The sequence below is a fragment of the Aulostomus chinensis genome, chromosome 15, assembly GCF_037954235.1.
Source record: "Aulostomus chinensis isolate RoL2024-O1b breed Wild chromosome 15, RoL_Achi_v1.0, whole genome shotgun sequence".
Taxonomy (NCBI): Eukaryota; Metazoa; Chordata; class Actinopteri; order Syngnathiformes; family Aulostomidae; genus Aulostomus; species Aulostomus chinensis.
This window is the reverse complement of record NC_141334.1, coordinates 14,091,057-14,116,314: the sequence shown is the minus strand read 5'-3', so window position 1 is coordinate 14,116,314 and position 25,258 is coordinate 14,091,057. Positions and strand designations below refer to the sequence as shown.

The 25,258-nt window shown below is 42.3% G+C and overlaps 2 protein-coding genes across 2 annotated transcripts; one reads left to right on the top strand and one right to left on the bottom strand.

The window, feature by feature from the left end:
- Positions 1 to 9,118: 9,118 nt before the first annotated feature.
- LOC147248844 (LRRN4 C-terminal-like protein) lies at positions 9,119 to 11,417 on the bottom strand. Its single transcript, XM_086226515.1, has 2 exons — positions 11,282 to 11,417; positions 9,119 to 10,589 (listed from the first exon to the last, which is right to left on the bottom strand). Exon 2 carries the CDS (start codon positions 10,579 to 10,581, stop codon positions 9,862 to 9,864), a length of 720 nt encoding a protein of 239 aa, XP_086082641.1. The 5' UTR covers positions 10,582 to 10,589; positions 11,282 to 11,417; the 3' UTR covers positions 9,119 to 9,861.
- Positions 11,418 to 15,636: 4,219 nt separating this feature from the next.
- LOC147248843 (uncharacterized) lies at positions 15,637 to 20,386 on the top strand. The gene is made up of 2 exons (XM_086179125.1): positions 15,637 to 16,840; positions 16,946 to 20,386. The coding sequence occupies exons 1-2, from the start codon at positions 16,114 to 16,116 to the stop codon at positions 17,914 to 17,916; spliced, it is 1,698 nt and encodes a 565-aa protein (XP_086035251.1). The 5' UTR covers positions 15,637 to 16,113; the 3' UTR covers positions 17,917 to 20,386.
- Positions 20,387 to 25,258: the final 4,872 nt, after the last annotated feature.

Below are 25,258 nucleotides of genomic sequence, written 5' to 3'. Positions count from 1 at the left end.
GGACTCCGGCATAAATTGAAAAGATTTTGCGAGTCAAAAGTCACTGCTCCTAAAAACTCTGATTGGATTGATAGGTGGACGGTTATAGCACGGACGAAAGATGGAAGCATTCAATTTTGGTGGCAGATCCTTGAAAAAAAAGATGTTTTAACTGGAGGTTTGGCTGAGACTGCAGTCTGTGAGTGTCTGTCCTGGTGGAGGTGAGGGCTCTCTTGTTTGAAAATGGATTTGAGAGCATTTCCTGCAGACACTTAATGCCCTTCAAATAAATCTGTTTTGATCGTGTCTGAATTGAATAGCCACGCACACACACACACACACACACACACACACATTCACAGGTCTGATATGACACGCAGAGATGCAGCACATGATGCTCTAAATCCAGTGTGTAATTCCAGCCACATCATCATATTGTTTCCTTGTTGTTTATGCCATTCAGTGTCAATAATACACAACGCAGAGCTTTGTGTGCGCTAAAGGCTGAAAGCTTTTTCTTTTTTTCTGTCTTCACTGAACAATATGTCCTCCGAGTTAAAGCAAAGAGAAGTGGAGCAAGAAATTACAAGTGTTCAACACTCCTCCTCCCCTTCGCTTTACTACCTGTGTTTCTCTGGGGATTTTATCAACCCTGTGGTGGCATGTTCACTTCATTCACCGAGCAGATAAGAGAGGTGTGTGTGTGTGTGCGTGTGTGTGCGCGCGTGCGTGCGCGTGCGGGTGTGTGGATTACAGCCTGACTGTTGGCATACGAACACAGTGCACAGTTTGACGTGTCTATACAACTCCTCGTCTCATCGCAGCCGGAAAATGACCTAGATTCTGCAGGCTGCTGGATGTGTTTACATAGACGGTGAACTGACAACATTGTCAATCAGGAGGCATCTCTCTCAGCACCGATGAAGATCCGGGAGCAGAGAGATGCTCTTACTGTAACTAAAGCTCCAATCCGCCTCCCGTCATGATGAAATAGTGAGCAGAGCTGCAGATCCCTGCTGTCTTCTGACTGCAGGCATGATGGTGTTAATGGTTATTGATCCTCCTGGCTGGCAGGCAGCCAAGCTTTCCTGATGTTGCTCCTGCTACATCTATTTATTTTTGTGCTGAATCAAAGGCCATTATTAAACTCCACAAGGTTCCACGGCCTCAGAAGGTTTACATCTCTATTTCTCGCTCCTCTTTTTTTTTCATGAATATTCAGAGAAGGTCAGGGGATTTTTTTATTTATTTTTTTTTAACTCTCCGCTCAGGCTCCCTGTCCCCAGAGACTGTGTCCTGAATAATCCGTCCCTGATTCATCTCTTGTTCCAGCGCTTGTTCTTGTCCTGGATTTAGGGTTGTTTTTTTTTTTTTTTTATTATTATCATAACGATCATAGCTGAGGTGGATAATTGGGATTTGTTTTTGTTCAACATCTGCCTGTGTTAAGGCCCAGATTTGAGTTTATGACCCAAAAATTGAACAAAAAAAAAATCTCTCTCGAGTTCCTTCATGGATTGAAAGCTGATTTTCTACAATGAGCCTGTGACGCACCGCTGCTGCTCTCAGTTGTTTATGCTGCAGTGCTGCTGAACAACCACCGGCGTTCATTTTGTTTTTATCTGTCATGCACGATATTCACGTCGATATCGGACGATATTTTTTAATAACTGGTTTGATATTTAAAAAAAAAAACCTTGCATGATTACTTTCAACCTGCTGCTGTTGAGGGAAATACGGAAACATGTTGATGAGTTTGAAATGAACTTCACTTTAAAACACAGATTACACTTCCATAATCCAAAAGTCATGAGATTTTGAAATAATAATTTCAACGGTAATAATTTCCAGCCCTTGAGAAGTTTCTGAAACATAAATGAAGCGAGAAAATGTTGTAAAAGTCATGAGGATGTCCTTCATAAGGACCTGCATATTAGAATGTATTTGGTTCGCTTAAGACGGACTGAGAAAAACCCAGCTCATTTTCTTCCCTAAGTGTTTGTGTTGCATCAAACATGATTCGGTCATTAATTTTAGTCAAGGAATTTTACTGGTAAAAATATGGATGGACCCTGATAACCTGCTGATAAAGTAAATGCAGATTAAAAAGATGTGTTGGAATATTGACCTAAAACAGGCTTTTGCTGTTCAACTGACAGGAGTGTGTTGTTGCCATGGATGTTAACAAGTCTGACTAGTCGCAAAAGCTTTTTCAGGATATTTGGATTGATGATCATTCAGGTAAACCGGATTTTCAGCCAGTTACACACTCGGTAGATGGAATACAAGTAGCCTGAAACACAACTTTCTGATGACCCTTGTAACTAATGTAGTAGATATATAATTGATGGGCTTTTTGCAAAATAATATCTTTATTATATGTATATAAATATGTGTGTGTGTGTGCGCGCGCGTGCGCGCATCTCTGGCTTTCATGTGCGTCTCTCTCCAAGGCGTCTCAACCCAATACATCATGGGATGTTGTGGTTCTCCCTCGACGATGAAAATGATATAAGCAGGTAAAGAATTTAAACGGTGAGGTGGGGAGAGAAAAAAAGACAGCTTTAAACAGTGGGATTCTCCTCGGAGACTCCAGAGAACATGTTCTTTTATACAGTGCATTAAGAGCTGTGAGAGGAGAGCGAGGAACGGTACAGGTGCTCTGGGAAAACTACTTAACCTCACAGGGTTAAATACTGCTCTGGCTCACGTCCCTCCAGGTTTCCTGTGCTGTTAAAGATGCAGCGCCTTCACTGGAGCTGAAGACTTTCACAAAGTCAAACCAAAATGAATCAGGCCCACATTAAAGGCGTACACGCTGTTCATTGAAATGAGAAGTGGTGTTTGGTTTTTTTTAAATCCAGTTTTCTGAAAGAAGGAAATTTGTACACAAAACTATTTGGTGATTCTTTTTGCTCTGAGCTCTGTAGTCTTCCGGCTTTTTCTAGAGTTTCTCGGGTGTTCATCAGGAGCCACGGATGCTTTTTCATACGTACATGAATAATGCGCCATGAATCTGCTGCAGAGTCTTTATGGAATCTTGAGAGCAAATGAAAAACACAGGAAAAATAGTTTTCTCATAAGAACTTGTGTCAGGCTGGAAGTTTACAAGGAGAGATGTTTCCGGTCTCTTTCTTGGTCAACATTTATTGATTATGGGTTTATTTTTTCTGTCGCAAATTGCACGACAGTTGGTGCCATTTGCCTGATTTACGTAGGTCATCTTAAAGGAGCATTTTTCTGATGATGAAACGGTCCCTCCACTACACAAATCAGCTGCCTCATTTTCGCCGCAGGTTCCCTTTGTTCCTGTCATGTTATAAAAATCCTCAGAACCAGAAAATCTCCTCAGAGATCACGGCCGTTATTGCACGAACAATAACTGCCGTTTTGGCGCACAAAGAGAAAATAAGACTGAAACAGATCCTAATATGATGGACATCATCGTGACTGGATTCAGTTTCACTCACATGATTCCAGTGGAAAGTCAAACTAATTATCGGGTGTTCTCTGATTTGGGAATGTTCCACCTTAACGTGAGCACTGTGATACAAGGACATGTAGGACAGCGTGTCCTGCATCCAGATGCATCAGAAACTGCTGAAAAGGAAAATGTGATTCTTGACCCGTGAAGTCATGTGAAGGATATGTGTGTGTGTGTGTGTGTGTGTGTGTGTGTGTGTGTGTGTGTGTGTGTTTGAGAGAGAGAGAGGGAGAGGGAGAGAGACGGTGCTGATGCCAACGTGATAACTCTCCTCTCCAAGCTGAGCTCAGTTTCATCCTCCTCAGCTCCAGCCGGTTTAATGCCAGGTTGCCATGGTTACCTGAGTGTATCATACAAGGAAATGAAAACTGCTTTATGAAACGCTCTTGCTTAGCTGTCCTGGGGAGTGGATAGCGCTGCTGACCTACGAGTCAACCGGTGAATGAAAAAGAAACACGGAGCTGCTTCTTCAAACTTTTGACGTTCCGCTGCAACACAGAAATGTGGCGGAGATGATTACAACTGCAAACTCATTTTCATCCCCATTAGACCAACTAATTTCTGTCTCCACTTCATTAAGACTGAGTGCATGAAGAAGGTGGCTTTTATGTCGACGGTGCTCTTTACAATAATGACCTCTAGTGGTTTTTGTGAAACCAAATTCAAAAAGGAAAAGAAGTGAAAGACGTCTGGATGATAAAACATGTCAGACGTGCGGCATTTACCTCAATTCGGATCGTCCTTCTGGTGACATTCGAGTTTCTTGGATACAGAAGTTAATCTTTTAATTTATTTTTTTATTCTGAGTTTTGGTTTGATCCAAGACACAGCAGGAGTAAACAGGATGAGACGCCTGTGGGGGGATCTGTTTCTACAACCTCCCACTCAGACCCCGAGTTCCCTCTGATAAAGTTGAGTTTGTAGTCCCTGCTAAAATAATAAAAAAATAAAATAAAAAAAAAGCTCCTCAACACTTCAGCCAGGGGGGCTTTTAATGACACACTTTAAAATAAAAGTTTGTCACTAAAAGTTTTTTTTAAAAAAAAGGTCTTAATCTTGTAAAATAATTAACAATGTGAGGACTTTTTATGTATTTTTTATAAATAAGTAAATTAATAAATGAATAAACATGAACTCTGGAAAGTTGAGACTTTAGTGTGTTTAGTTAAAGCAATACTTCACCCAGAAAATGTTCTTTTTGCCTTTCAAGCGCTCACAAACGGAAGTCTTAAGCTCCAATTGTGTTTTTTCCCCTCCTGCATCACTACTTTGTCTCTCCAAAACACAGAAAGAGCCAGTCACGTATATTTAGCACAAAGCTAACGGGGATCGATGGCTAACAGCAACAAAACAGCCCTTTAGGAACTCTCATTAGCATCATCCGGTATAATCCAGGTCCTCTTTAAGCTCAGTAATCTAAGAATGCTTTGATTTGAGCCAGAATCAAACAAATTATAACACTTCTAGTGATGGGGGGGGGTGATGTATCGCTTTAAGTTATCACAGCGGCCGTCCTTTGTTGTCAATTTGATTGCATTGTGATTCTCCAAGGAATTGCTATATACTACAGTAATATAATGTTATTAAAAAAAAGAAAATATACTTTTGAATACTGAATTACCTTAAAAGTGAAAACTTCCACTTGAATCAAATTTGACTGAGTAGCTTTCACTGGTAGTGGAGCATCTATACTTTGACTCGGGCTCTGGAGGATCAATGAACATAACGTTCACCCCCTAAAAAAGAGAGTAGCAGGACTTACTCAGTACTGACGTGCATTTATTTGTTTTTGTTCATATACAGTAAATAAAAAATCCATTCAAAGGGCTAAAAAAATGTTTTCAATACTTAAATAAAAGTAGTGGTCGGTCATTTAACTGAGAGAGGTTGTAGTGGGTGGCCAAGCTGCAATAATAGACCCTGATGGAGGCCTGACCTACTTTGATTTTATGCCCAGTAAAAGCTGACCCCAAGCGGGCAGGAAAACAACCATTAGTGCCCCTGCTGGTGGATTACCAAGAAGAAATAAAAAGATCCACACGCTCTCTCAGTGCCAAATGCAAATTAAAATTACATGAATAATTAATTGCATGGTGATAATGAAAGACGGTCCTGAATTAGAGCTGGTCCGGGGTCATCAGATGAACGTTATAGTACCACTGGTATTACTTTCATTGCAGTAAAACCTCTTCCAGTTTCAACTGCTACCGTGAAAAAAATAACCCGCTCTCTTATATTGGAACGCATTCATCGCCGCCTATTGCACTTTATGACAAATAATGTAGCAAATAGTGCCGCAAAAAATGTTAGATGTAGTTTTAGATTAGACAGTTTAATTATTATAGATAACAACTTAAGCCTAGGAAGAATTTTGAAGCGTTTCCTTGTGTGAGTATTTCCACTGTGTGTTACTTCATTCCTCAAAATGTCACTACATTCCAGCTCTTTTTTACTTGTTCATATTTCCCCTGTGCTGACTCTCCCCTACATCACAATTTCTGTTTAAATATTCCATTAACATACCTGGAAGTGGAACACTGACAGCCAGTATTTAGCTGATATTATATGTTCTGCTCTTGCTTTCAGATTGTCACATGATGCTCCGAAGCCTCACATTTCAACCGACTTTTTCTCGCCGGCAACAAAGAAATCAATCTGTTTGCTCTGAAACTGTTCTTTTTCTATTTGTTGTCTTCTTTATGTCCTTTTCTGTTCCTCCATCGGGTCTGACGTCTTTGCCGGGATCTGAGTCCACCAGTAGAGGGCAACCAGCCTGAAGGAAGTCCCCGCCTGCGCTCCTATGGAGAACATGTCACCGCCTGACTGTTTGTTCCTACTGGAGAACATACTGAGCTCTGGTGAGTAACCTCCGGAACAAAGACAAAAATGCACGATAAGTTTCAGACAGAACAAATAATCATACAGACGCAAACATTATTTTGTCATTGTGAATCAGAGAGTGACCGCATCAGCAAATTCTTTCTTGTGAAATCCCCCAAAAACTTGAATTTTTGCTGATTCACACTTAGAATGAATAATGATTCATCCTTTTGGGCAGTGACTGCTTCATCATGACCAGTTCAGAAATGTCCAAACACAAACACGCAGCCCGGCTGCTCTGACCTGCTGTAAAATTTTTTAAAAAAAAAAGCCATCTTCATCCACAGTTACTAAGAATAACCACATTCATCTGGAACCAGCTAAATACTGGAACTGCTACCCCCCCCCCCCCCCCCCACACACACACACACACACGCATTCTGCACCTCGCATCTGCTCTCCCGCTTTACTCTGACAACAACAACAACTTCAGAGGAGGTCTGCCTCAGCACAAATGTGGAGTTTTTCACTCTGAAAACCTCCACAGGAACAATCATCCGAAAACTTAAAGTGTGCCAGAAGAGGAACAAAACAAAACAAAAAAAAAATCAAGAAGATGGTAAAGCAGTCGCTGCGTCTAGGGTGTCATGAGTTATCAAGTATTCTTTTATTTCAGTTGTCTTTTTTTTTTTTAACCTCTTAGTTATCAACGCTTCTCTGAAAGACTGAGAGTTGGCCCCAAGATGTGAGAAATAAATGATTGAAAATATACTGCAAATCACTCATCGTGCTGCTCTCGTGAGGTTAAAAAAAACTCCGAAAATCTGTATAAATACGTACAACATCCCATTGATTAATTACTCGTCATAACTCCTTTTATCAGCTCCCATTTTCTCTGTTTTGATTGTTTGAAAGACTTAAGATAATCAATCATAAATTAACTTAAGAATGTCTTTCATGTTATGGAGGCACTTTAGAAAAATTCCTTTTTTGGGGCAGTGAAAAATCTGAAGTTGTCAACTGGGTAAAAGAGTAAATACTAATTACTTAGAAGAACCAAAGATCGCAGGATTATTTTCTATAATTTGCATCCCGCCATGTTTCAGTTTTGGCTCTCTGACTCCGAGAGAAAAGTCTGACTTCCGTGTAATAGCATGATTAATCATATTTTCAGAAAGGAAATAAAAAGACTTACAAATCTCCTCTAAATGTTCTTTTCACAATAAAAATAACCCGTCTAACAGTAGATTTCTACATTCTTATCATGAAAATAGATTAGTTGTGTTTATACTCCAAGGACAAACAGAGAAGCAAAAGTACACCTGACCTCCTTCTCTCAGCAGCTTTGAGCATCCAGAAATATTCAAAGTTTATTTAAAAGCGAACAGATGTTGATGCTGTGTGTGTGTGTGTGTGTGTGTGTGTGTGTTTGTGTTTTTTTGCTCTTTCATAAACTTATGTTCCTCATGGTTTAATCATCTAAACCAGGTGGGAGCTTAAACTTACGCGTGCGTGGGTTTTAAGTAAATTACATGAAACAGGCTGCTACCAGCACGCCGTATTGTACGGTCTTGTTTTTACAACTGGATCTGTTTACATCCAGATCTCCCTCTCAGTGCCAAATTTGTCTCATTCCTTGCAGGAAAAACAACAATAAAATCAACTCATGGCACCAAACATAAGACAGATCACTTAAGTTTCATCTCAGTGTAACACAACGTTGTGTTTCTTCCTCTCCTTCTGTCCTTTCCTCTCACTGACGTACTTGACAACGGCGTTCCTTTACTTGAAATTTGACAATTTCTCTCTCTCTTTCTTTCTTTTTTTTTTTTTTTTTTTTAACAGTGTAAAAACAGCACCTTGGGGCCATTCCAGTCACTGACGTGCTGTGTGTTTTGTCACTAAATGACTGATGTTAGATGACTTCCATGCAGCTCTCTGAGATGTAAGTTGCGCGGCGGAGTTGGTTAAAGGAAGCGGCCGGGGGCAGTGGAGCAACGCCGTGGCAGCAGCCAGAGCAAGAAGGAATTATAACATGACTGCGAGACATGCAGATGGAGGCTTGAAAATGAGATAAACTGGAAGGATTTAAACATTGGACTGTCTCTCTCTCTCTCTCTCTCTCTCTCTCTCTCTCTCTCTCTCTCTCTCTCTCTCTCTCTCTCTCTCTCTCTCTCTCTCTCTCATCATAGCAAAAAAAAAAAAAAGGCCTGAAGCCTCACAGCAGCCCGGTGCTGGATGACTGGAAGTCTCAGCTGGAATAAGACAAGCCTCACAAAATCCATATCCGCTGAAAGAGCTATTTTATGACAGCTGGAAAAACAGAGCTGAACACTTGAGCTGGTCCACATGACTTACACAACTTCCAAAATGTGACAGATGGAGCCACACACCCAAGAGAAAGCTGTTAAATAAGTACACATTCCGACATATGGTTGCAAAAGTGTCTCTTTTAATTCACTTAGATAGTCAGACCCCTGAATAAACACGTACGGCAGCTCCTGTCTCCGTCGCTTCCTGTGTCTGTTTCTGCAAAAACTACATGTCAAGAAAAAGTCCTAGAATGAACCCTTAAACATGTACAAGATTAAAAGTCACAGCGGTTTTAAGGATCTATAAATACAGCAAAACGCCATTTATTTACACGCTTCAAATCAGTTCCTTAAATACATCAATCTCTCACAGAGAGACTTCAAAAAATTCCATCCTTAAATTATTGCGTTGTGTTGCACAATTGGTCAAAATTAAATGATGATGCAACTAAAAACACTACCAGGGTTTTTTTCCCCCCCCTGACATCATCCCATGAAGCAATTCAGCTTGTACTGGTGGTGGTTTGTTTTGTTTTTTTTGTTAGTAACGAAATATTGCGGAATGAACCAGCATCTCTAAAACAAAAGAATAAATAAACACCACATGGACGGCTTTATGATTCAGGTCGATTATTCCCGAGTACGAGAGCGTTCAAGTTAAGTGTGATATCTCGTATCCTCAGGAGTGTGTGATGTGTGTTTCATGCGACGTTTGTTGTTTTGTCTGATTACACGAAAACTACAAGGCCTGACGTTGTCAGATTGGTGGAGCGGTGCAGCGTGAGCCCAGAGCTCATTCAGTTTTTGAGGCAGATGTGTTCAACATAAAAAAGGCATTTTTTTTTTTTTGAGGGGGGGGGGGGTAGGTTCATGTGAGCCGGCCCAGCTGAGTGCTCTCTGAGTGTTTTCTTGTATTGTTCTGCTGTGGTCGTTTGCTGTTCCGTCACAAGACAAATTCCTAACAACTATGGCAACTTGACTGTTTTATCCAAGATGCCCAACAAAACAGTGAATTGATGAGGCTTAATTTTCTTTATCCGTCCTCCAACGTTTTCTTCTGCTTCTTGTTTGTCATCTGGGTTAAATTTTCATTTAAAAAAAAGCAAAAACTAAAGCTGATGGATCCAATGCTGTCCTCCAGCTTGTTTTCAAATACTTGACATGGTGTGTCACTGTGCATCTTTGTGCAGTAAAAATGTCATGATGTAGTCATAGTTAATGAACTGCAACCCTGCTGAAGAGTCTGTTGCTGTTGTTTTTTCCTCTTCACTGACTCTCCGCTGTGTCACGCATGGAGATGCTGGCCTCCAGCTTCCTCTGCCTCTTGTGCCTCCACAGCAGGACGGCCAGCGAGAGGAGCAGCAGGAGGCCCAGAGCCCCCCCGATGAGTCCTGCTGTGAGAGGCAGGTTGTTGTCTCGAGGCTGGTACATCATGCATGACCCGTCACTCGCGCCGGCATTATTTACAGCGATCACGCAAACCTCTGTGATGGGCTCTATGTCGCCCACTCCTCCTCTCCTTCGTTTGCTGCTAAACCTCTGCCACTCTTTCCCTCCAACTGTCACAATGTAAGCTTTGACGTAAGAATAGGGAGCACACCAGTGAATTACGACCTCCGAGCCGTTCCAGGACACTGTTTTCAGGTGAGGAGGTTCTGGAGCATCGAGAGATAAAGTGGAGCCGGGACACGAGCAGCCAGTGAAGACTCCTAACTGTTGACAGGAAGGCTCATTGTCAAGACAGGGGTCGTAGTTACACCGTTTAGAGGGTCCGTTTGATTTGTTGGGTGGGACAGTGGTGACTGGGTCCTCAGAGTCATAGTAATCGTCTGAGGGAAGCACCTGGGTGTCAGGCGTGAACCCACGTGGTCTGAGAAGTCGTACGGTATCCGTCCCTGTGGCTCTTGAGCTTGTGGGAGGGAGGCCTCCGATGAGAAGCAGGCAAGTGATCATCAGGGGGAAAGGAAGGTCCCTGCTGGCAGCCATCGCTCTGTCTGGAGATCATACACAAGTAGAATTCCATCAGTGTTTGGGAAATTAGATTTCTGGATGGGACTGAAAAGTATCAGCCCAGTGGGTTTGCGGCTGTAAGCACATATAAAGTATTTCTGTCTGCCTGACTGAGAGCAGACATATTATTCCCTTGCTTCTGCCTCTTTGGGGTTCTAATACTGCGGAGGCTCTTGCGAATAAGACAAATAGCTCACGTGAGCCTGGTTTCGCTCTTGATTAAGTAAATGACAAAAAATGCGAATGCTTAATTTGCTCAAATGTATAATTCTATGGGGCTTTTGTCAATGATTTGCACCCTCTTGTACACACACAGCTACAAGGAATAATCCTCATTGATTCAGATTTGGACCTACTTCTCTCTAATTCAACATTCCAGGCAGCGTTGCACAACAAGTTCAGATGGCTACACACCCACGGTACAGTGCAACCCTCTCAGCTGGATCCAGTTACAGGAAAGCTGCCAGTGTTATTTCCACAAGAATCCACACAAGCATACCTGAACTGTTCTCTGTGCTGTAAATACGCTCGGCGCTAAGAATTAAACCCATTCAAAAAAAGAACATCTCCTGTGGTCAGTTTGTGTTTAATTGTACAGAGAACAGAGCAGGAGCTTCCATGAATGCCAGTTTGTACGTTGAGCTCTGGTGTGAAATGTTGGAAGTGGTGAACTTACCCGCTTGTTTTCAGAAGTTTGTTAATCTTTCAGTCTTCTTTCTTCCACTTGTTCCCTCTCTTGCCTCTCTCTCTCTCTCTGCTTTTATATACGTCTCCTCTCCTTCCTTCTGCCCTCCCACAAATCCCCCCTTCTCTCTTATTCCAGACCCGTCTGCACCAGCCACACCTCTCCCCTTGTTCAGTGTTTTAGTCTTGACTGAGCGGTGACTATGCGTGCTATTAGTGGTCTGCTCCCGGGTTCATCACCGTTGTTTCATATCAGATGCAGTGAACCACGTGTTGAATTCCTTTTCAGGTTTTTCAGAGTGCGTCTCACTTGTTAATGAGCTCTTGTTTTCCTTTTAGGGGTGACAGGAATTGAGGAGGACAGTGAGAACGCTCTGTGTGGAGGTTTTTTGATTCACTTGAATGTGTCATCTGGGATAATGACCAGCGGCTCCAGACAGCGTCCCTCCTTCTCATTCACCCCTCACCTAAATAAAATGTATGACTTTGTTTGAAACATCGCAGCCATGCTGAAATTGTTTTGCAGCTGCTCACCAAATGCCAGAAACAAACCTGACTGGACTTGCAGGAGCAGTGATGCTAAGGGTACAAAAAGGTCAAATAACAAGAGGTGGCAGCTACTTTTGTTGATATCACCGAGTATCAGATTGCGTTGTGTTGTTGTGAAACTGCTTTGAGAGGAGAGAAAAAAATGTGCTGAAATATAGATCCATAAAGTTGAAACAGATAAATTAAGTTAGAACAGGACGCACAACGGCGGAGAAGATTGTGTGTTTGTGGCGTTTGTCTGTTTCCAGGATTGTACAAAAAAAAAACAACCAAACCCCGTTATGATGCTGTTTTTCATCAAACTTATTTGAACGGTGTGAGATGGAAGGAGCCTTGACATTTTAGGGCCGATCTGTTCAACGTGGCAAACTAGGATACAGCTGTGTTTGGTTTGTATTTGTAGTTGAGTTCAGATGCCTTAGAGCCCAGAATCCTAGTGGATTTCTGAGATATCAGGTAAATGAGAAAGACGACAACAACAACAACAACAACAACAACAAAACAGCTATAAAACTTTTTTGAGTGTGTGAATATGCTAAGGAGCCAAAAAGTTATTTTCATTTTGTCAAAGTTGATTTTCAACTGTATTATTTATCAGATCCAAAGTATCATTGTCATTCGTTGCTCCATTTTCAGCCCGAGTTGAGACCAATTTTAAGGAAAAGTAAAATCTCTCTCTGTACCACTAAACATCTGCCAACCCATATCCAGGAAGAAAGGCTACGATGTTGACGTGACCTGCGTGTCAACTTACCTGATTGCTTCCATACTCTGATTTCGAGCTCAGATTGAACAACTACAACTCCCTGCGCCGGAGAAACTCACTCTAAAGTTGAGCTGAGCTCAGTCAAAGTCTATAAACTCAACACATGTAGTCAATTTAGATTCTGAACATAACCAGCTGAGCATCACACTCCCGCCATGTGCAAATTTATGATGGCTGTCCTTGGTGTGTTCCTTCAGAACACATGTTGGCTGGAGTAAAATCCTCCATGTATCCCCGAAGATAAAGCACTCGTTTTCTTTCTTTCTGAAATCATTATTGTACATTTATCTGCTACTGACTTCTTCTCTGTGCCTGTTTCTGTGGGAGAGAGAGTGTGTTTTGGGTCCAAGCACATACAGGAAAGAGTGTGGGTGTGTAAGTGTGAAAATGATGCATACATTTGCATGTAGGTATGTGTGTGCGTGTGCGTGTGCGTTGTGTGTGTGTGTGTGTGTGTGTGTGTGTGTGTGTGTGTGGTGGTTGTTTTTTTTTGTATTGTGCAATCGCAATATCTGAAAAAAAACGATATATTTTAAGACTAAGAAGTGATACACAGACTTATAATTAAACAAGGTTAGATATGAATTAACGAGTGATTTAGACAGAAAGGTGAAGCCTCTGACTACTAATAGAGATGTTAACCTCTAGAAGGGTCGGTTCCGTAATCCTGTCGCTCTTTCTGCCGAAACCACGTCAGTTTTTCCCGGAGCAACATGTCTGGCAGGGAGGGGTCTGCTCTCTTCATTACTAACAAACCGGAGAGGCTGAATTATCTTCCAAAGAAACTTTAGGTTCCATGAAGCAAGATCCAAAGAGCATTACTCATTAACATTGTCACACTGGTGACCAGAAAAATCCTGGTGTGTCTGGGTAGCCATTCATTTTTCTCTATATAAATGTAATTCAGACACACAGATGATTATTGTTGTTTATTGGCCTTATTTATGGCCCACTGACCCCCCCTGAAGGTTAACTTAGAGTCAAAAAGTCTTCCTTAGATTCCTTCCTGTAGATTTGACATGCTGGCGTTATTATCCCCTTGTTCATTTTCATCTTCGGCTTACTTTGTATTAGATACATCCAGAAATGAGAGAGAGAGAGAGAGAGACACACACACACACACACACACACACACACACACACACACACACACACACACACACACACTTTAAATAATCATGTTATAATAATGAATGACAGCAGAGTGATAATTCAATGAGAAGAGACATTCGATTAATGTCAAGTTCTCGTGTTTGTGAGCGGCCTGTCAAAATGATTCATGCAGCCTCAGTACCACCTCATAAAAACCGGCTTATAGCGCCCCCCAGAGACTAAACGAGGAACAAACATTTGGCTGCTCCAGAGAGTCAAATTTGGATATTACACAGACCACTGGCTGGGTCTATTTCACTTCAGTTACACAACAGGGTGTTAGAGACAATTCACGTTCATGATGGATTGCTGTACTGGGAGCGGTTCTCCTGGGTAGTATCATGCGTTTGGTCCCAAATAAAAACAGCTTAATGAGGCAGCAGCAGACTGGTTTCTTCTCCATCTTTTTCAGATTGTCTTGATTTACATCCTGTCAATGATCTTCACAAACTTTTAGTTTTAACCCAAGATGCACAATTTTAGATCAAATAGTAAATTACAGTCTTCTCCTCAAATGGCTGCTGCATGGTCCTGAATTTGGATTGTAATTGCGCCTGATTTATGACTTACAGGCTAATTGAAAGCCTGATTGCTCATTCAGGGACTAAAGTCCTGGCTCTTTTGATGAATAGAATAGAAAAAAATAGAAATACACTTGCCTTTGCACCATTATGATTATTAATTGTAACCTTATATTGTGCAAATACGCGCTCTACATTTTCATTGCATGACATTCTTATTACTGATCATTTTATATTCTATATGTACATTTTCCACCACTAGCTTAAAACCCTGTCCCATAGACTAAGGTAAACTAATTGAATATATTGCAAAAAGAGTTTATAAAAATGAATATCAATTTGTTAGTGTTTCTCAACTGTGCCAGCTGAGGATGAAAATTTGAACACATAATTACAGAAACGTAACAGCCTCTCTCACATCCCCTGAATGTAGACGCTAATGAATGGACTCATTTTTATACTACCCCTTTCTACCTTAGCAGCACACACACACACACACACACACACACACACACACACACACACACACACACACACACACACACACACACACACACACACACACACACTGATAGTGGAGGCTGCCATGCAGGGTGCCACCCTACTCATCAGGAGCAATTAGGGGTTCAGCATCTTGCTAAAGGACACTTGGACATGGTCATCGGGTGAAATGAGTATCGAACCAACGACCGTTTGGTTGTTAGATGGTTACTCTACCTCAGAGCCATGCCTCCCATAGTAGTAGCATAGCAAACATGAATTGTTGTTCACTTCTGGATAGGAGGAAAATAAGTGTTTATAACCCATCTAATAAGCAATTTCTATTTTGAAAACACCTGTTTAAGTTCCTCTCCTGTCAAAATTATGCTATTTGTTTCATCAATGTTTGTGTAGAGTTTCTGTGCTTCTTGAAAAAAAAATTGATTTTAGGAGGAACATTTCTCTAGGTGATTTTTGACATCATAAAATGTTTCAGGGTAAATCCCAGTCTAATATCCTCTCACTGTAAATGAGTATTATTTTCTGCCCTGACTACTGACTGCTGGTGTGACTTAATCTTTCGAACAAGGTGCAACACTTTTACTCATTTGTTGTTGTATTTTTTTTATTTTATAAATTAAGTGTTTGAAAACATTAATCATTTTGTGATTTTAAACCTGTGGAGGGCAATATTCCTTGGAATGTAACTGATGTGGCATGAAGCCTCCAGTGCACAAACAGTGAGATTTGACGTTACAGATAGCGATATTGCTTATCGACAGTAATATGCGTTTATATTTGAAGTATTCTGAATGGGAATACTTTTAATACATGTGTGGAAAAGGAAAACTTTGAAAATCCCTTCCAGTCAAATACAGGGGTACAAAACCCCTGAAACGGCTTCTGACGTCATATCCGTGCGACGGGCCCAAGTGTACAGTAGACTACAGTGCAATCCTGGAGAGTGAAGCTGCAGATGGGTGAGTCGATGCTGAGGGCCATGTTATCTACGTCAAACAATAAAATCTTACGGACTTAAGGCACCAAGTTAAATGCCACCAACTCATATCTGCCGGAGACAAGCCGTGTTTTGGAGGAACGCGTCTTCAACGGACGCGCGTTGTTAATTTAAGCTAGCAGGCTGTTAGCTAGCGGAGCCAGGCCCCGTTAGAGTTAAATACATTGTTTGTTTTTTTATAAGCGACGTCAGTCAGCTTATGAAGCAAATGCATCTGGCGAAACTGGACTCTGACCAAACCTATAAATTATTCCAATTTGTTTCCATTTATCAGCGTTTAAATATCACGTTAACGTAGCTGTCCAACTGAGTCAAAGCTCGCCGACAACAGTAACAGCATGACGTCCCGGCGGGCAGGCTACACTGCTAGCATGGATTCCCCTCCACCCAACAGCAGCAGTAGCAGTAGCAGCTCCGTCCACAGTGGGAATCGCAAACAAAGTATCATCAACATTCCCGACAGGACCGGGGGAGAGTCCTGCTATGACCGTAAAACAAACAAGGCTTTATACGGAGCTTCACATGGCAGCATGACCGTCACCTCCCTCAAGTCTAGGCTTGCCCCGACCATCCAAACCGCCATGTCTGCAGCTGTTGACACTCTCCTGGGCGAAGTGGTGTTGGTGCTCAATGAAACCCAGCAAGAGTTGTTGCACAAGGAACAAGAGAACGAAAGACTCAAAGTTCGCCTGGAGGTGTCTGAGAGGGAGTTGAAGACTTTACAGGAGTGTTTGTGTAGTGCTCAGAAGCTCATAGACCAGCTTCAGATCTCCTACAGTGGCCCCCAGACCATTAGTCAGTCGGTGTTTGCCCCGTCACTGTCTTCCATGGGTTCAATGACTTCAGGCTTGGAGCGGGACCATCAGAACCCTCGGAATGTGAATGGAGCTGGGGTTGACTTGGGTCTCAGTAGCTCTGTGGATGAATCGCTTCACGGGTTTGAGCCGAGGGATGACTACAAAATGTGCCAGCTGTCTATCCAGCCAGATGGCTCAGTGACCAACCACACTTTGGACTCCTTCACCTCTGACACATCGCACATGTGCTCTGATACTAGCAGACCAGGTAAATACTGTGTGTTTTCTTCAGAAAAAAAGAATGGAGTCAATATAAATGTATTTTTCAATGGATTTACTTTTCATATTTGAACTCTTTGTGATTTGCCTGTAGATGAGAGGCAGTCGCAGGGATCAGGTGGAGCATCCAGGTTTGAGATTAAAGAGGAGCAGGGACCAGCATCCGCCTCCAGCCAGACCACCAGGAAGGAGCCTGGGTTGCGAAATGACAACCGGGTGGGTGATGGAGAGCAGTCGTCCCACAGCGTGGGTGACCTCGGCTACGTTCAAGTAGGAGATGAGGGGAGTTCCCAGCGTTCCTTTACTCACCCACTGCGTCACCAAAGACTTGTTCGAGAATGCACCAGTGCCTTGCAACAGGGTGCACTTGATGGACCAAAACCGCTGGCTAGGACTTCTGGAGCTGGGAGAGGAGCTGGTGTTTCACCAGGCAGAGCAGAGGATTCAGCGGGACCTTCGGCCACTGACACCGCAGGGGAACCCTCCGGAGATCGGCCCCACCACTGCTTAGAATGCGGAAAGACTTTCCGTCTGATTTCCAGCCTGAAGAAGCATATCCGCATCCACACTGGAGAGAAGCCCTATCCTTGTGGTGTCTGTGGCCGCCGTTTCCGTGAGTCAGGGGCCCTCAAGACTCACCTTCGCATTCACACAGGTGAGAAACCATACTCTTGCTCCGAGTGCGGTAACTGCTTCAGACACTTGGACGGTTTGCGCAAACACAGACGCACACACACGGGAGAGAAACCATACGTGTGTGCGATCTGTGGGAAACGTCTGAGTCGCCTGCAGCACCTCAAACACCACCAGCTCATCCACACCGGCGAGAGGCCGTGTTGCTGCCCCTTCTGCAACCGCAGCTTCAAGGAGCCTGCGGCGCTGCGCAAGCACATCCGCACACACCGTGAAGAAGGAGGTCACATGGGACTAGGTGCCAGCGATGACACAGACCCCGACGCCATTGATGACATTAACAACCTTCACCCTGCGGCTCCGTCCCCCCAGATGAGGTTTGGAGAGTGGGGGCCAGAGGAGGAGGACAGCTCAGTGGTGGACTGTGTGTAAAGATGTTTGAGCCTGTCTTCTCAACGAAGAGGAAACATGAGAAAAGGTGTTTATGTAGTTTGTTAACACGATGAAGGTCATAAGGCTTCATATAACCACAAGCCTGGAGTTTGACTTTGATTGTGACATTTTCATGTTTGACATTCATGTAAAAAACGACTTCTAAAACATTCGCTGGACGTTCAAACAAGCTGCAGCCGCAGTGTGCGGGTTGTTCTTGGCACAGGAAGTTGCTAATTTGTCAGCTTCTCCGCAGTAATTTGGCAAAAAAATATGGCAGAAGTGAACAGGAGCCAACTCTTACCTCAAATATATACAAGTGCCTGGAACACTCCCGCCGCCGCCACCGCCGCTGCTGCTGGTGAAGCTAATTCCCATCTGGATTTTAGTTTGGACAAACTGTTACGACTCTGGTCATGAGTTTCTGTACACACATTAGCCGTGGATGACATTTACCGTTGAAGTAGTTCCAGCTACTAATGCAGCATGCTGTTAGCCAACAAGCTGAGACGCCCAGGCTGACATGGAACCCTCAGATTGGTTCGTGCTTCACGCGACGCCTAGCATCTTTAGTGTTGACGATGGCAAGAACACAGTTGGAACAGCCATGAAGATGAAATAGGAGAGTAAATGGGGAAGAATTGAAAGATCTGGCTGGTTGTTTTTCCTCAGTATTCGTCTTTTTGCAAGGATCTTTTGAGCTTCATCATCAATCCTCCTCAACTGTCTCCATGAATTTCCACTAGTACCAAATGACCATGACAAGACCATTAACCACCTGCTTCACTGATGTCGCTCACTGGCTAAAAAAACTAAAATATCATTTGGTGTTTGTTTTTTGTGAAGCACGAATCAGTTTGCGGGGATGCAACAAGAGCAGAATTATACAAAGCATCTGTTTGCAAGCTCAAAAAACGCATCAGCTGATGTAATCCAATCAATAACCCACAAACAAAACCACTGGTGGCATCACCCCACAGTGACTGAGACGCTCAGTCACAACAAACCAGAAGTGTTTTAGTTTGTTTTTAGCTGGAATCAAAGTTTTTCTGAATTACAGAGCAGGAAGACGTTGACTAGACCGGATGATCCATTCGAGCGTTTGTAAACAGAGGTTTTGCTCTTGTTAGTCGTTGGTTTCACCGACATCAAGCTGATGTCACCAAGAAGTCGTACTGTTTTGGTTGAAATATCACTTTGACTCATATTCACACTGCAGAACCCTCACCATCTGATGGTGCTGTCACGTGAGTTTATCAACGCTATTTTTCTCGTTTTTTTTTTTTTTTGTTCACCAACGTGGAATAAGAGGAGGCAGCCGGCACCGGCGTGCACACCGATGAACGAAGTAATACCGTTTTCATATTTCTCCTGACATGTTACCACCTCTGTATTTAGAACCACATCTTAAGACTCCATTTTTGTTATTCAAGCTGCTGCTGTGAGTCTAAGAAAGCTTTTTTTTTTTTCTTTCTTCTTCTTCTTCATTTCCTGGACTGGTATCATCATCTTGTCTTCAGACAGTTAACAGCGTTTCCTCGCAGACAGACTTTGGTGCTTGCATGTGGCCGTCTCTGTAAATAAGAATGTAGTTGTAGCCATTTTAGCTGGTTTAATAAGGGTTAATATTTGTGGAAAAGTTCATCCGCTACAATGCATTTTTGTTTTTGTTTTTGGGAAGAAGCAACATGCTTTACAAAATATCAGTATGCTAAGATGCTTTGTAAATAACTATAATCTTATGAAACAACTCCCTGATGTTCTGCTGTGACATGACCGATGCAGCTCATCATGTCATTCTCCATGTATCCTACTATTAACGGTCCACATATCTATTCTATGTACATTTTACATTCGAAGCACTCAAGATGTGAAGTATTCGTCACTGTGTAGCCAGTGCAGAGGTTAGTCGTTGCCCCCCCCCCCACCCCCAACCCCCCAACCCCCATAACCCTATTTGCTTTTTTTCTGTTTTTTTTGGGGGGGGGGGGGTGGATTACAATCAAAGAGGCCTTTGCATGTAGGTGGAAACTCAATGGTAAATGTGAAGTTAATTAACTTTTTTTTTTTGTTGTTGTTGTTTTTACCGCTTTAGAGTTCAAAATGTACCTTCACATTCCATTCACCCCTCTGTAAATGTTCCATATTAAAGGCCCTTGTTTCTACTTCTGTTTCCTTGACTCTATCAAGTTGAAGAGGTTCCTGTGAAATAAGGATCCCTTTGAATTTGTGCAGTTATTTTGGGCTGTTGTTGTTTGTTTGTTTGTTTGTTTGTTTGCTCAAACTGAAACACGATTGAGAGATTTTTTTCAAGACCAAATTTAAAACTGGAGTACAAGAAATGTTGTAACACAATAATTTTCCCGCAGATCCTGATTTAATACCATTGGTTTGGGTAATACAGAGCAATGCTCCCGTTATTGTGTCAAAACAAAAATGACGTACACTTAATTTTATAATAATGACGTACATAATCGGTTTGATGCATATAGTTAATTTATGCAACTTCATGTAGATTATTATTAAACAAACATACAAAGGAATGGATGTATATTTTTATTTGACAGTCATAAAAAAGTACAAAAACTCAACCGGCCCTCAGAACTACAAATGAACTCTATCGATACAGTACTTTTCTACTTTTTATGGCACTCTAAACACTTAACAATATGACCTCATTCTCACACACACACACATACACACACACACACACACGCACGCTGATGATGGGGGCAGCTGAGCAAACTGTTTACCTACTCGTTAGTAATAATAGGGAGTTCACTTTCTTGCTCAAGGGCACTTCGACACGTCGTTGTAAACACACGTCAGTGTTTTATCAGTGGGATTTTCTTGTCAAACATTGCAAAATTGAGGTAATTTAATCCACAACTTCCCATGTTGGTCACTGTTTCTTCCTGTGGTGAATTCCTAACTTTTGTCAGAAGTAACTGGGAAGTGGCAGGTTCCCATTTTTGAGCTAAAAAAGAACTTTGTATCAAAGCGGAGCATGTATAATCAACGATGCAGAGCCTTCATTTTCGGCAGTATCTGAGATATTTCTGATCCTGTTATTGAAATCAGAACAACTTTGTGGGAGGAGATAATAAAACCTCCCTGGAGAGGAACTTAGCTTCCATGCTGACTGAAACCTTGCTGTGGACACACCCGGAGTCTTAAATAACACCTTACTGTTGTCTCCATGCCCAGTAATGACTAGTTGAAATAGTCTGGTATGATTAGAAGCTTTAACAGGTCCGAAACACACACACACACACACACACACACAGATAGATGTCACAGATATGTATCTGATACATCAAAGTTTCATCTGAGTTGCACATTGAGGATTAATCTGTTAGGCAGGAGATTCAATGTCCTGAAGTTAAACACAAGACAGCAATGTTCAGAGGATCATCATAGTGTAAGGTCCTGACAAGGTGCTACAAAACACACACACACACACACTAAGAGACCTAAAATAACTGAATGACGATATCATTCTAAGATAAGGTCACCCACCCACCCACACACACCCGCACACACCCACACACATGCAGGGTTCAGAATGGACTGGACTTCATTGATGCACCTGCTGGAGATGCAGTGGATGTCATGAGTGTGTTTGCCTGCTGCTCTTATGTGCAGTATTTAGTATTTTCAATCTGCAGGATGTCAAATAGAAACTGGATACATCTTTGCAACACTGATGCAGAACGTCAAGCACCGAGAGGGGGCTGTCACCAGAGGAGGGTTACATTTGAATACTTTCAATAAACATTGTTTTTTTACACTACAGTGCATTTTTTTTTCATCAGGACATAGTTTACACTTTAACAGAAAGACATTAACAGGCATTTTGCTCACTCAAACAACAACAACAAATATAAAACTTGTCAGCTTCTATCAGAACAAGGCCTTAGATCATCTGAGCTATAAAGAATAGAAGTTCCTTTGTTGTTCCCTCTTGAGAACAAGAGAACGTCGTCTCACCCGTCTCATCATGGCATTCGTATTTGTAGTAAATGTAACAACCACCGAAACAATTTCATAGATGCATGTTTTAGCAGTTTTATATTAGCTATTTATGTTATAAAGTCACAAATAAAATACATGACCTCATCATTGGGAATCCTGCAAACTAAATACATCCTTCTGTCCACTTCCAAAGCAAACGTGTTCACAACAAGAAACACTCGTCATTCTGGTGAGCACTGCCACATTTGGCCAGAGGGGGGCACCAGAGTCAACTTAAACAGAAAGCTCAAAGAAGCTGCTTTAAGTGACGATTCAGATGCAAAGCTTTACTCGTGATGGGTTATTTTTATATTGTATAATTGCCCTTTTTTTTGGAAGAACGAGGTTCATACTAAGATAGGCAAGATCCCTCTCTTTCTTTTAATGTGTTTTTCTATAGGTTTTGAAACATTCTGTAGTCTATTTATAAAAATGGTCTTATGTAAGGAGGAGAGGTTCAAATGTAATATAAACAACTGCTCTTAACAACTGCTTTGCTATTTTAAGCAGATCTGCCCCCAATTTGATGGCTCCCTCCTTTGCTAAACCCTCCCCCAAGTTTCACATAAAACTTACCTGGTAAGTTTTTGCACAATCCTGCTAAAAGCCAGACAGACAAATGATAATACTCTGGGATGGTTTATATATGACCTACATGTATTTGCATTGTGTGTGTGTGTGTGTGTGTGTGTGTGTGTGTGTGTGTGTGTGTGTGTGTGTGTGTGTGTGTGTGTGTCTTGGCAGCTGATGATGGCGTGACGGCGAGCAGCACAGGCAAAGAGAAATGTGAGAGCAGCCTGTGAACTCTCTGTAGGGCCATGCAGTCATTTCCTCAGCGACTGAAAGTAAACACTTAGTTTTTTGGAGAGGAAGTGACTCAACTCTCTCTCTCTCTCTTTCCCTTTCTCTTTGTTTCTCTCTCACTTTCCCTTTTGGTCGTGTGACCTCAAATACTGGCTGTCTTCGGGATCCCTCCGGCAGGGCAATTAGTTCCAAACAGGAGCAAAGTCAGGTTTTGTGGTTGCGATTGTGGACCAGCATTTTTCAGTGAGTCTAGACTCAAGACCTGACTTTTATAAAAAGCCAGATTTCAGACTAGTTTTTAACCTTTGTTTTAATTTATTAAACTTTAGTTTAAGAACGCCTATTTTAATGTATTCTGTGGTGTATTTGTTCTTCATCATGTTGACCTATGGTCTGTAGAATACGATGTAGCAATGATGCTAGCCTACTACTGCATTATGGGTAATGGATGCCCTTCGAAATAAAGGCACAGGATCAGAAATTCTTTTTAACTTTTTCCCTCATTTTCTTTCCAAGCAAATTTTCACAACCTGCTCGAGATGATGTCAGTGTAGCTCTCTTCCTTTTTTTGACATGTTATACAGTTGTGTAATACTAAGAGAGTCCAACAACAGGAGCAGTCAGTGCACACGTGCAACTCTGTAACACTTTAAGACGCTGGTGAGAGATGTTTTCAGATGAGGTGGCCGCCTCTCATGCTGTGGTCACGGGTTCAAGGCCAGTGATGGGCGGGGGGTTTGGCGACATGTTGCAGGTTACATTTGGGCAAAATATCTATTCATCTGTTTTCTTCCCCTTATCCTGTTAAGGGTTGTAGGGGGGCTGGAGCCTATCCCAGGGTCAGCGGGCGAGAGGCGGGGTTCACCCTGGACAGGTCACCAGTCCATCACAGGACCAACACATAGAGACAGACAACCATTCACGCTCACAGTCACACCTACGGTCAATTTAGAGTATCAATCAGCCTCGTCCCCTCTTGATGTCTTTGGACTGTGGGAGGAAGCTGGAGTACCAGAGAGAACCCACACAGGAACAGGGAGAACATGCAGACTCCACACAGGAAGAACCATTACCCGAGCCGGGACTCGAACCGGAATCTTCTTGCTGTGAGGCGACAGTGCTGACCACTGCACCACTGTGCCGCCCCATTTGTGCAAACCCCGGCAAACAAAAGCTCAAGCTAAACACCAAACATTTGTGTACTTCTCAGTAGAACATGCAATATGGTACAACAGTAGTGGTTAAGGTACAAAGGTACATGGTCATGGAAAATCATGATTTGAGTTGAAATACCAATAAATAAATAACGAAAGCTCATGACAGGATGTCACGGAAATCGTCTGGTTTTGTCACCAAAAACACGGCTGCAAACATGACGTTTTGCTCCTGCCTGGTTCACAGTTACACGGGTTACATATGAATTAAGAGAAAAAACTTCAACAAACAGAATAAAAACAGCAGGCAAGGACATAACAAGGAAGAGGAGTCACAGAAACATGTTGCTGATTGACTAGAACAGAGTCGTGTATCACAGTCCAGGCCAGTGTGTTCGTCTCCCATTTACAGAACCAACACTTCTATTTTTCTTATGGCTCAGGGGTTGCAAGGACATTTTCACAAAACAACACAAAAAAAGCTTGGATTAGAATCGCTGACTCGGAGTAGTTTTAAGGTGCTGGGGATTGTATTTTTAAAATTTTTTTCTGTCACTTTATTATCTTTTATACTGTATTTCATTAGTGCTGTACTGCTTAGTAGTGAAAATATTTCTGACATTTTACTCCATCAAATTCATTAGATTTCTTAGGCGTGATTCACTGTGAGAGGAAAACAGGCTTTTACTTTGTAAATCTGCGCATGGCTTTCACTGCTTTTATTTCTCATCTCTTATTTCTGTTGAGATTTTGTTTTGTTGTTGTAGTGAAATTACTTGACTACCAGGAAATATGAAGCAATGGCATCATGTTGGAATTAAGTAATGATCTTATATCAGGGGAATAGAAAGTATTTTTTGTTACCATGGCGAAGCAGTTTTGCCACAGAATTTAAAAAAGAAGCATTTTTTAACCGAATTCTGAATGGTCAGCTCTTCTCAAATCTCCGCACATCTGAGGGGAATCTCAGCTTGAAGACGTCTATGCTGATTTGAAATTGCAGTGCCTTGTCTTCATGTGATGTACAGCAGCATGGTGTATAGTAAGTGTGTCTAGTGCCGTCCAGTGGACACAGGAAGTGATGTTGGCGCCACAGTCAAAGCCTTAGTCTGCTCCGCAATGCCAAATCCAAAATCTATCAGTCACTCTCTCTCTCTAAATAACAGCTACACAGTCGGATGTGCGAGGGGGCCCCTTCGTCACTGCTTGGGTCTTTAATTGGGGCCAAAACCAGGTACCAAACGTCCCCCTAGTAGAGGTGTGAGCTGTCTGGGTGCTTTCCTAGTTCCTGATGTTGACCTGTCTCCGACTGTGATGACCCGTGTGCAATATCAGAGAATGACTCATCTGGAACATGGAAGACATGAAAG